Raw genomic sequence first — 13,393 nt, 5'->3', positions numbered from 1 at the left:
CTTTCTTTGTTGCCGGCTTGTTCTAGCTGCGGTAGAGTAGGCGTTCCGCTTACATAGCCCCTTTTACGGAGTAGTTCAGCATGGTTTCGCAGACGTTGCTGCTGCTTAAGCTTATTTTGATTGTAGCACCAAATGACTATATTTTGGATATACAAGGGCATTCGGACAAAATGCAGAGGGACGTCACAGATGATTTCCAGGTTGAAATGTTAGGAGATGCGGATAGGATACCAGAAGCTGGATTATTGAGGATAAGAGTGTGCTCACGATTCCGCAATGCAGGAATACATTACCTTGGCCTCTCCGCTTCGTCTTAACTATTTCCAAACTTGTCCTTATCGACCGGTTCATCTCCATTTAATTAACTGGGTTTTTCCCAATATTGTCTTGATTGGCTGATTCATTCACAATTTTGCGTTTATTGGCTGAATTGTTCCAAATGTTTCCTTAATTGGCTAAATGGATTCCAATCTAGCCTTCACTGACTGAATCAAGCCCTATCTTGAGTTTCTTGGCTAGATTATTTTTAATCTTGCCGTGATGGGTTGGACCATGCCCAATCTTGCCTTCATTAGCTGGGTTGTTCCAAATATTGTTGTTTTGTTTTTTATTTTCCAAATATTTTCCAATCTGGCCTTCACTGGCTAGATCATGCCAAACCTTGACTCTATTGTCTGGATCTTTCCCAATCATGCCTTCATTGGTTGGATTGTTCCAAATAGTGCTTTCGTTTGATAAATTATTTCCAATCTGGCCTCCACTGACTCGATCATTTCCAATCTTGACTTTATTGGGAAGTATATTTTTAATCTTGCCTTCATTGGCCGGACCATGTTCAATCTTTACTTTACTGTTTGGATCATTCCAAATATTGCTTTTCTTGGCTGAAAAATTTCCAATCTTGCCTTCATTAGCTATATTATATCATTCCCAAATGGCATTATTGTTGACTTTTTGAAACCAAGTACTTAACATATTTTTGTATCTTAATCTCCTCACAATTACTTGAAGCGTTAAAAACATCTTACAATAGCTCGTTATCACAAAGCTAAGTTTTTATTTCAAAAAAGATTATCTTGGATGTTCTAGATAGAACCTGCTTATTTTAGCATTTGGTTATTGATTTCATGGGTCGAATTTAGCATAATTTCTGCCTGCGAAGAAGTGAGTGTGTTATTTATGTCCAAATCTTGAACATTATTGAAAGTAGACGATATTTATGGTTGGCACAATATCACTTGAAACTGACCTTATTTTAGCACTGTTTCTGCCCTCAAACTGTGAGTGTTACAGGTTATTCCAAATATTGGGCGCTTCGAATTCTGACGTTACGAGAAGCAGACAATTTATATGGTTATAATTACTGCACTTCAAACTGTCTTTATTTTAGCATCATTGCTGCCCACAAACTGTGAATGCTGCAGTTAATTCAAAATATTAAACCCTTAGCGTTCTAACATTGCGAGAAGCGGAGAATTTGTATGATTGTTATTCCCGCAATTGATGCTAATCTTATTTTACATGGTACCGAGCTCACTTTGCACCACTTCTCAATTCAAAGTAGTAATTGTATCAGTTATGATACAACATTGCGCATTGAGAGTTCGACCGTTTTGAGATGCGCGTGATATATATCATTGGCACAATTGCACTTGATAGTGATCAGTTTTTACCACTGTTGCTATCCTTAAACTGCAAGTCTTGCACTTAATTTAAATTATTGAGCGCTTGGCGTTCGAATCATTGCTGCCCTTAAAATGTGAATTTTGTAAATGATTGAAAATATTGAGCGCATCGCGTTCTAACGTTGCGAGAAGCAGGCTGTTAATATGACTGTTATGACCGCAATTGATGCTGACGTTATTTTACCACCGCTGTTTTTGTCTCGAGCTGTGAGTGTTGCAGTTAATGCAAAATATTCAGTGCTTAGCCTTCAGCTGTTGCAAGAAGCACGCTGTAATAGTTATCGGGATAGGCGGGCGTAATGTCGATCACATTTTAATGTGTGATTCTTATTTTATCGTTTTTGCTCCCAATGCTATGCAGATATATCATATGCACTGATTTTAAGGCCTTGGTGCCGTATATCGCTGAAACTGTCCATTCAAAAAAATTTAAGGATATTTCATTGGACCCTTTCAACCCGCAATATTACCAAGTTTCAGCCAAATTCATCGAAAGACATTTTCCCATGTATTGTGTGCAGGATCCTTTTATCAAATTAGTAGTTCTACATGAAAATCAGTACGAGGGGGGTTTTCAAGTCACAGAACATGAACATGAATTTAGAGTCACAAACTACTTCAAATAATTCATAAAATTACGTTACAGACAAGCAATTCCGTCCCAAATCACCTGAAGAATTTTAGCTACTGTTAGTAATTAAAAAACTGATTTTTAAAAAAATTTTAAAACGTATGAGATATTCAAAATTGAAAATGTTGGTCCTTTTTTTAACTTTCATAACTTTTGTTATTTTAATCCTATTAACGTATATACTGTTTCAATTATTCGTAAGTTATTCATTCTTTTATAATTTAATTTATTATTCTTAGATTTTGTAAACTAAATTTATTAAAAAATCCACTTTTTACTTTCTTTAATTTTTATATAGATAGCTTACAATCCTCCAAAAGCCCTTTAAGTACCAAAATGGGAGCTACCTTCGATTTCGACAAATAAGTAAGAACTTACGCCGTTAAATGACGTATTCTACGGCCCAAAAATACCCCCACCCCTGCCCCGTTATAAGTTTCATGGAAATACTGAATTTCATAGAAATCTACATAATTAATTAAATTTTCCAAATTTGAGTTAAATTTTTAAATTTTGGCCCCAAATGTGTGATCTGTGTTTTTTTTTTAAATCCCTCGCCCTGGCATTTCTAAAAATCTACCAAAATAATAGAATTTTCAAATTTTTAATCAAATTTTGTTATTTTTAAATTTCAACCGAAAATTTTTGTTCTGTGACTCGAACCCCCTTCTACTGACTTACATTAAAATCTATCAAATTAATGAAAAATTTCCAAATTTGAGTCAAATTTTTTTATTTTAACCCTAAATTCTTGTTCTATGACTGGAAAAGTACTGGCTTTCATGAAAATCTACCTAATTAATGAAAAATTTTAAAATATAAGTCAAATTAATTTATTTTTGTCTCCAAATTTGTGTCCTGTGACTCGAAACCCTCCTCGTTATGAATTGAAAATAAATCTATCAAATTAATAGAATTTTCAAATGTTCAAGATAGTTTTCAATAATCATTCAATTACCAAAAAAAGGTCAGGATCACCATCTGAATTCTTAGAAAAATGTGTATAAGGTTCTTGGCGCTGATTAGCACGTTTGTGGAAGGACGTAATGCAGGTTGCGGAAAGTAATTGCATAAGATACTTTCATTGAAGTGTACACTTTATTTAGACTCGCAATGATAAGTTTCGTTTCAAATAACACTTTTAAATTAAGAAAAAAAGTCTCGTTACAACTCATTTTTTCGACAAGATAAAAGTACCGACGCCAACGAAAAGGACTCCATTTATACGAACTTGTGCTCTCTGACAGGTCCCGAGACGAACTGACGCTCTCCACTACTCAAGCACACTAGCGCTATCGATACTCGATATCAATAATCGAATTTGTTCAGATAATATAAATATCTGTCTTACCTACATAAGTCAAATTTCTAAGATGACAAATCTTTTAATTCAATCCTTAACATCAAACCTTGAGTCAAATTTTTAAATTTTTACCCAAAATTTTTTATCTATGGCGCGAAAACCCATGTACTGATTTCTATGAATATCTAATAAATTAATAAGAATTTTCAAAATTTTATTCAAAATCCAAAATTTTTTAAGTTTAACCTCAAAGTTGTGTCATGTGCCCCTAAAAATCCCCTCCCACTAACTTTCATGTAAATCTACCAAATTAATTAGGTTTTTAAAATTTGAGTCAAATTTAAGAATTTTTTATTTTTGAACCGAACTTTGTGTTTTTCTTTCTTCTCTCTCCTTTGGCTACCAACCAATTTGTAAATTTTACAAATGTAATTGTAGAAACCTTTTAGGTTGGACCCAGCATTATAGGGTTTCTTAAAGGTCCGGGTCCGGACCCGTACCCTTTAATTTCTTAAGTGTACGGGTGCGAACCCAGATTTTTAAAATTTTTAAGGATCCGGGTCCGGAACCTTGCTGCACTATTTAGGTGCCTGTCCATTTTTAAAAATTCAGGATTCCGATCCCTAGTTGTAATTGACTACAAAAACATCATCGTTAGCCTTTTTTGACGATGCATTAGCATAGTGCCAGAAAAGAAAATTTTGATATGAAAAGCTTTGGTAAGAGAAGACAAGCATCTGGAGAACTTAAAGCGCCTGCCAGCCTCATCCAATTATGACATTCTCACGAGGAATATCGACGATTTTATCTCAAAAACGTCAAAAGCTTTTTTCACTGGCTTTCAAATTAACACATCCTTTCTTAATAAAGTCGCGACTCTTTGAAAAACTGATGTTAATTTTCTTCTTCCTATAGACGAAAGTTAGAAACAATATTTACTATCAGTGGTAAACACGGGTCGTCCATAAGATACGAAAAACCTTTGAGGGAGTAGGCGGATTTCTTACAAAATCTTACTGAGGGTGAAGGGGGTTAATGATTATCTTGAGTAAGATTTAAATGGCTCATTCCTGAATAAAAACTGTATAAATGGGTCGTCATTTGTAACAAAGATAACATTTTTTGACATACATTTCTTTCTTTCAGCGTTCACCATTTATCATCATATAAATTAAAAATCATTTAACATAAATACACGCTGCAACACTGATAGCCACTATCACTGACAACTAAATAAGGTTAGTTTGAAGGTTATGATATAGCACCTGGGAAACCGCAGTAATACATTCGACAAGCGAAAGCGTGTACCAAACACTGCTTAGGTAAAAAATACAAATAAATACGAATTTCTTGTCTACCAACATGAGTTTAAAAAAAGTTGTACTGTTTTTTATTAAAATAAAATATTGTAATACATTTTTATTTTCTCGAAACGAAATTCAAATTAATTTTTCAGAACGTATTCTTAACCCACCTACAAATCGAAGCAGTAAAACTATCAGTATCTGCATTATATACATTCAGAACACCCTAAATTATTATTTATATTTGAAACCGCGTTAAATAGAGCATCCGCAGTAATTCCTACACTTGCCCTATTCTCTAATTTTATTGCGTAAATAAAGTCTGGCAAGTTTCTTTTGGTCATATATAAATCTGATTTAATAATTGTATCTAATTCAAATTAATATAAATCACTTAAAATCATTCAAATACTGGCCTATAGTCTTGCAGGTTGAACATCAGGGGAGGTTACACTGGTCGTGAGGTTTTTTTTAGACTTCCTGCCTTTCAGGTTCATTGTATTGACTTTGCATGGCTATAATAATCGAAGAAATATTCTCTAATTTTATTTCGTGACTAAAATCAGAAAAGCTTCTTTCGTTTATCTATAAACTTGAACTTATTTTTCTATTCAGCTTGAATATTAGGAGAGGTTTCGTTTGCCCGTGTGGCTCGTCTAAATTCCGGGCATTTCTGGTTGATTATATTAATGTTGCATCCCTATAATAATCGAAGAAATATGCAGACAAGTTTCTTTCGGTTATCTATAAACCTGAAATAATGTTTCCATTTTATTTAGGATCACTTGAGAACTTTAAATGTAATTATTTTATTTGAAAATGAAGTTCAGTAAAATGCCATTAAAATTAATTTTTACTTTAATAACTTTTATTTGTTCACATGGGTGCTCTCTCACGTTAGAGATTAAATAATTTTGCAAATCCAAACATTTGCATTCAGCTTTAGAAACACATTCTAACATGGTGGCACATATGAACACCTATATTCCCAACTGCTCTGGAATAAGATCTTTTGATTCTGAAAAATTTGCCGTGATACCCGGAATTTAAGCACAAATTGTAGTCGAAAAACGTAGTGAATGATATAAACAATTATCTTTTGAATTGAATAGTAATAGTTCAATAAATGAAAGTGAAAAACGGAAAGTGAAGAATCGGAAAGATATTCTTGGTTGATTCCGTAAACAAATTGAGCGTGTTTGTTGAAAAATAGCTAAATTCTTAACTTGTTTATAAAAATTGTTCAAATAATTAATTATTCTTTTAAATTTTCAAAGTATCTGTAATGAAATCGTTACATTAAGCTAACACTCGGCATGGCCCTGCACCAAAGGGTTGCTGGCCCGTAGCCGAGAGAAGGCGTTATTACCCGAGGGGTCCCCACACCCCGAGCGACGGCGCGCTCCGTTCACAGTCTGAACTCGCTTGTCCCTACGTCGACAAATCTTGTGGTCTAGTGTTCCTGTTCGCTTTTGCTCTCGCTCTGTTCGCGTTCTGTCGGTTTAACGTCCCAGCTTCGGAGTAACTTACCGGTCTTGTTGTTCATCGCCTCAATTCCACGTTGGTCCTCGGTTCTTGGTAGAGCCTCTAGTCCCGATTGTTCGCCACCGCAGCACCTCGCCAGTCTCCGAATCTTGGCGAGTATCTCTTCCTGCCTCGACGGTCCACTCGGGCTATCTCGTTGCCTAGCTGACTCGTCTACCTAGGGCAAACTAAATGAAACTGAGGTACCACGGTAACCACGATAAATCGGATTTGGAAGGTGTCGTTACACTTCCGATCCAAAACAATGATCCAAATAAGATTACGGCGATACCAATAATCGGAAATATGGTCTTAATCACACCCCAAAATACGAGTACCGTACCTAAAATAATGAATAGGTCAATATGCCGTGGTAGAGGTTTCACGCGAAAAAAGACGGAAACATTCAGCATAAACAAGAGGCCAAATGGAAGCAGATCAACTCAAAACAACCAAGCCTCACTCCATGATCTTACTCAAAACCCTAACAAAACCTTCGACTCAACAAACAATACATTTTTCTGGGATGATGAAAATTTACACACATTAGGCGCGTCTATACTGCCGTAACTTGAGAGAACACCGTTGTCTGCAAAATAAACGAAGCCGAGAAAATCTACGAAAACTTTTCGAATCTTTATTCGCGTGTATCGCGGATTCTAATTCATTTGCTGCAGTTTTTTTTCTTGTACTTGACTAAGTTGCATATAAACTTTTCATTTTTGCAAAAAAATGGTTAAAAACTGTTAATTAATTGTCTAAAATGTAGTTAACGGTTCACGACAAAAGAATTCCACAGCTTAATATGAATGCAGTTACAACGTTTCTCAAATTACAGACCTTTTTTCTCGGGGTTCGATGATTCCGGAGAAAGCCGTAAGCGCGTACGGACCTCTTCGAAATCACGGTCTTGAAACTATGACCCCAGATCAGATGGCGGTAATTTAACCTACAATTTAATATTCGACTAACTTAAAATACTTAATTAATTATTTGATCAAAAATTCCACAGTTAATTGCGATTTTTATCTCCTTCGGATGAGATGCTTTTTTAAATAATTTTTTTAGTTGCAAACTCGAATTGGTACCTAATGATTTCATTAATTATTATTAAACTCATCCTCTAGTTTGTTAATTGTCCCTGTTTATGAACAAATTTATTACTTTAACTGCATTTTATATTGATCTAAACAAATTTACTGGTTACAATAATTAATCAAAATGTTTAAATAATTGAAATGGTTTATTTAGTAGTCATTTCAGCTAATAAATAATTTCAATCAGGGAAAAAGTTAGTCAATTATTATTTATCTAATTTGTCTTTGTATGATTTTATTTTTTATTTATTGATTACGAGTCAGTTTGTTCATTAACAAAAACAAGCTGCAAGTATTTTCTAGTCAGAGGACTCAGGTTGAGGAAGGTGTTTGGTAGATTCGATCTAAATTGATTTTTGATCTGAAATTAATATTAATTTATAATTGAGTCTTTTAAAGAGAGAGACTGTTATTATTTATTACCAATACGTATTGAGAATTTGACTCTTAAAGGATGATTTTATATTTTAATATTTGGGGAGGAAACCGAAAACTTGCGGATCGCTGAAAATGTCCTGCGAGCATGATTAATAAGAAGTAGTATTAGTTTATAGATAGAGAAGGAGACAAGGAGTGTTGTCATTGTCCAGTTAGCGAGCTGTATAATTAGCATGTTCTTTATTTAACGCTCTTTTCTCTTTACCTGTCTCATTCTTTCTAACGCCTTACATCTGAGGTGTTTCGCATAGGAAGGTCGACAACTGCGGTCACTGTGTAGCATTTACATAATGTATGAGCACTGAGTCAGTGAGCAGTTACAATTTTGAATTGCGCACCTTGACAGGGCCCACCGTAACAACTATTTACTCTACTTTCAACTGCTTTCGGAAAAACTTAACATTTTCTAAAGCTTGATACCTATTCTTCCGCACAGTTGGCATACTTTCGGTTATCTTCGATAGTTTTCAAGAATCCTTCATAGCGGCGTGATTTTAGGCACATTAAAAAAAATTACGGATTTTTAAACAGTTTTTCGCTACATGCTCAAAACCTTGATAGTTATTAAATTGTGCTACATGGTTTTTACTCCTACTTTTCTTATACGAGACCACACAATAGCTAAGTCTGCAGCATTTTACAATATCCCGTAATGCCGTGTTTCGTTTAAATTCAAAATGAAAAACTGGTACTTTTCTTTCTGTTTTCATTCTTCCTTCATTCATTGTTTTCGTTATGTGCTTGACGTTTATAACATATAGTTTGTTTTGGATTAAATCTTTCACATAGTTGTATCCTTGTTTATAATTATTATTGAAACAGTAAATAACGCTTGTTCTGATTCCCTGATATAATCAATTCTTATATCTAAACTTTCGAACTAGAAATAATGAATGTTTAAATTGTCAGATAATTCGCATTCTTCTAAACAAATTTATAATTCTTAGGAAAGCAGTATTGTCATACCGAGTAAAGGCACAATTTGGGTTCAAATCATTGAGAGTTCGACAGTGAAAGCGTGGAACAAAATAAGTCCCATTCGACATAAAGACAATAAAACTCTCTTTTTTGAAACAAATTCTTGTATGGATTATTGCAGTGGAACAGCTACTGTGCATGATTTACAACTGAGCTGTATATGTCATGATTCATTTACATCTCTACTACCACCAGTACCCATTTTTCAGTAAGTGATTCTAAAAAAAAAATAGTGGATGTGATATGTGATTATTTGTTTCTGATATTTATAGTGTCTTTTAAGGTTTGATTGGTCTGGAAAAGTTCCTTTGCTGTTTAATGAAACTTCTTCTGTTCGGGTGAAACCAATCGTAACCGGTACAGCGCATGCAGTATTTATGTGGTGGGAATTGCAAATGGATACTGATGGAGAGGTATGAATATTACACACATTTTCGTTGGTGAGAGTATTTAAAATATTTATTTCCGTTTTGAGTATATTTTATTTTCACATCACATGGGAATTTCTCTGTGCAAGAAATAAGTCACGTTTAGTAGCAGTTAAGTAGTCGGTTCACTATATACATTTTAGCTGTTAAAGTCACCTTTCATCTCACTTATCATCTTATCATTAAACTTTTTCATCACCCAGATCAGTCTTAGTTGTGCGCCAGTTTGGGAACATCCCAATGTCAAAGCAGAAATAAAGAAAGGTGTTGATCTTGCCGTATTAGTCGAGAAGATACCTTGGCGAGATCATTGGATGCAAGCCATTTACTACTTACCTATGGAAACTTCACTACAAATAGATCAAGAAGTCACTCTTATAGGATGTCACGATGAATATTCCTTTTGGTTCAGCATGAAAGATGATTCAGAGTGAGTTCATGATATATATACTTAACTGTCATTCTTATGTTCGTCTCCTTTCCTCAAGGGATTTCCTTTCTTATTGCTTTTTTCAAGAAACTTCCTTTTTTGCCTTGATGCCACGTGACGAGAGGTTTACGTGACACGGAATGAGATATCGTGTTAAAAATTTGGTACGATAATTAGAAGGCATGCAAGAATTTGTCTCTGGTCCTAAATAATTAGAAAAGTGGAAACAGTTTTTTTTTTAAATTTCTATTTTGGAGAAATACCGACCGTGCTGTCGTCAAACCCTGCAAGCAGTTTGAAATGTTGTCAATGGGCTAGTTATTAGGTTTATATTTATGAAAGTGGGAAAAAACAACAAAAATCGCTCACGAAAATTATGCACCAATAATGCAAAAACGAATGTTTGCACTTGAAATGCAAATAAACATATTTGGTCTGACATACGTATCAGTCTGGTATCAGCTGTGTCAAAGCATCACTAGCGCAGCGAGTAGACAACTTCGAACTTCTAGGGTTCTGTGGGTAAAACAGATTGCATGATTACCGTCAGATAAAGTTAAAAGTGAAACTTCTGCTGTAAAACCTAAATGTGTCCGTCGATAATCATTATTTGAATAAATAAACTTTTTTCTTCCTCCAACTCTTTGCAAGGCCACAACGATCCTTCAATATTTATTAACATTTCCTGAAAAAAATTTCCGCATTATTTTAACTTTTATTTTTCAATATGGGGGAAAAAATATTGATCTTAGGGCTGACTTGATCAGCTGTTACACTCATCACATGGCCTTAAATGCAAACCCTAATTTTCTGTAGAGCGTAATAAGTTTTTGTTTCTAAAATATGTGGTAGGGTGGTAAAATTTTTGTTTATTGTTTTTAAGTACCATCATTCTCTTTTATTTGGTGCAGAAACATTTTCCTAATTTTATGAACTGCAAAAGAATGTTTAAAGGTAGAATGCTTAATGTAACCTAAATCTTTCAAAATGCAATAAATCCCTTAATTGAAGGGTTCTTTACAACAGTGCATTATAGACCACTTGCGCTTCAATTTTCTAAATAATCGTAACATTTTTACAAGTGTGATTTAGAAATATTGTGCGAACACTACGAACAGAATAATGAAAATTTTATTTCGTAAATAAATGTCCCTGAAATTCGCCGAAATTTAACCCTCAAGACGCTATAACGTAATTTTAAAGTATATCTAAAAAGTCGTTTTGTGAAACTAGTCGCACTGCTCGTCGATTTCAAAGAAGCGTTTAACTCAGTAAACAGAAAAGTGCTATGGCAGGCAATGAAAGAAAGGGATGTAAAGGCAAAGTTGGTGGAGAGGATAAAAGAAATTTTTACTAAAACCAGGATTACGGTGAAAATAGGAAAGAAAAAAGGGCATGTTTTCTAGACAGGAAGAGGTCGAAGGCACGGGTGTCCGTTGAGCCCGTTACTATTCAATATGCGACTGGCAGAATTAGAGGAGAAGCTACAGGAGAAGGGGATGAACATAAGATGAACGGATAAAGAGTGTACAGTGTAACTCTTTTATAACGCCGATTTTGGGGCTGACCTTGAGTGTGAATTAACTAATTGTAGCCCGCTCCGCTTTTGTTTTTTCACGCTTGACTGCTCGCCTGAGTGACAACCACAGACCCCGTGGACCCCGCGCAGATCCTGTTATACCTACCTACGGCGCGTCTTCAATTCTCGGAATGGCTATAGAAGGGAGGGCTATTGAAGTGTTTCACTGTATTTTAATTCTCTGCACGAATACTGGGTCGAAACTCGACGATTTCTCGGGCATGAACGAATTTTAAATCGCGATTACTGGCCAGTAAGTGAATTTGGTCTTCTTATTTATTATAAATTAAAACTAGCATTATGTATTTTGTAAACCACATTTTTATAGTATTCTATGAAGTTCCATGTTGTAATTAGTATCAGTACTTTTTCAAATTATCATTTCCAACATAACTTCCTGAACATTTTAACTAAACGAAAACTCTTAATGTCACGATAACTAGACATTCACCTTATATTAAAGCTCAATTCAGTAAAGATGAAATATTTCAGTTTTTATCTGGTGGTAATAATTGAATCCCTGTTCCACACAAATATTTATTAATTAAATTTCTTCAAGGGAAGGAAGATTTATCACCTTAATTATAATTGATCTCAAAAGATTTAATTTATCAAACGCTTTTAAGGGGAAAATTGTGGTTGGTTCAAATTGGGGATGTGACTATTCAGTTTCCTGCTTCGTCTCGCGTGAGCAGAATTAGAAAGATTATTGAATTTCATTCCTCACTAGTCACGGCGTTTTTGTAAGTAGGACCTCATTTTGGAAATATAAATGTTTGAAAATGGCGGATGCCGTCACTGATTGACTAGTGTCAGGCACGCGCTGTGGGGTTCTTATCTTTAGGCTATAATTTGTTCACATATTTAAAAATTCCATATAATTTTTTAATTATCAATGAACTAATAATCATTAATAATTATTCATTAATTAATTTTTTCTCGTGGTTTCAAGAAAACCCGTATTCCTCGACAATTCTTAGAGCTAGGTGTAGGTGCTTTTTGTTTCTACATATATCTGAAGAGCATCCATGTAAAATACATGAGTGACATTATGATTTCGATTTTCAGGTTTGCTGCTGTCAACAATATGCTGCTTTGGCGATGAACTTCCTGCCAGATGTTATGTAGTCAATCACACACTGGATGCGGGGCGTATACTGTCTTCTCTAGCATACTTTTGTTGTGAGTTAATGCATTCGTCTTTTGGTCTTATGATTGATAGTCCTGAGGTCGGATTCTTCGGAAAACATCTCTACGAAGCTCGCCATTCAGCATGGCTCTTCCTCCATTAGATGCCTGCCCGCGGTTGGGCTTAGTATCGTATCTGTTTCTCTGTTACTGGTTTGTTCTGGTTGCTGTAGATTAGACGTTCTGCTTACATACCCCTTTTTACTGATGCCCATACTGGCATCGTAGCACTCTAGCAAGTCGTCACTGATCCCGCCTTGATGGGCTCGCCCAACTCTAGAGTGATCAACATTGTTTTCCGACTGATTGTTGGAAGTCTTCCGCGTTCGCTTGTTTTGGACCGGACTTACGAAAAATCTGTTTGGTGTTATCATTGTTTCCACGAGCAGCTAGGGAAAGGGGTTCGTCCATCCTTGTAGAGTTCCGCATTCAAGGAGAAGACTGCATACTCTGAGAGGTCACCCTAATATACCAGAGTCACTGTTCGCGATACATCACCCACATTCCATTAAGCTTTTAGTAAGCTTGTTACGCCTTCCCTTGTGAATCAATTTCTTCGGCACCACCTCTAGGATCGGCAGCATCTCGCGACCTTTGGGTCGCACTTTTCGCAGCAACGTCTGCGAAACCATGCTGAACTACTCCGTAAAAGGGGCTATGTAAGACGAACGCCTACTCTACAACAGCTAGAACAAGCCGGCAACAGAGAAAGAGAGGCGACACTAAGACCAACCGCGGGCAGGCATCCAATAGATGAAGAGCGATGCGTTACGACCCGGAGAAACATCAACACCAAGGTTTCTCTCAA

The 13,393-nt window shown here is 35.4% G+C and overlaps 1 protein-coding gene across 5 annotated transcripts in view; it reads left to right on the top strand.

Moving 5' to 3' along the window:
- Positions 1 to 13,393, top strand: part of LOC117168834 (protein arginine N-methyltransferase 7) — a 228,998-nt gene that overhangs the window by 200,809 nt on the left and 14,796 nt on the right. For all 5 annotated transcript variants that reach the window (XR_004466560.1, XM_033354683.1, XM_033354685.1 and 2 more), the window contains exons 5-7: positions 8,930 to 9,168; positions 9,244 to 9,373; positions 9,592 to 9,818. Coding sequence is in view for 4 of the 5 variants with exons in the window: in XM_033354683.1 (XP_033210574.1) it covers positions 8,930 to 9,168; positions 9,244 to 9,373; positions 9,592 to 9,818 (596 nt within the window). In the remaining variant the exon portion in view is untranslated. The remainder of the gene's footprint in view (positions 1 to 8,929; positions 9,169 to 9,243; positions 9,374 to 9,591; positions 9,819 to 13,393) is intronic.

This window comes from Belonocnema kinseyi, chromosome 3 (genome assembly GCF_010883055.1).
Source record: "Belonocnema kinseyi isolate 2016_QV_RU_SX_M_011 chromosome 3, B_treatae_v1, whole genome shotgun sequence".
NCBI lineage: Eukaryota > Metazoa > Arthropoda > Insecta > Hymenoptera > Cynipidae > Belonocnema > Belonocnema kinseyi.
The sequence above is the reverse complement of the archived record's forward strand: the minus strand, read 5'-3'. Positions and strand labels throughout refer to the sequence as shown.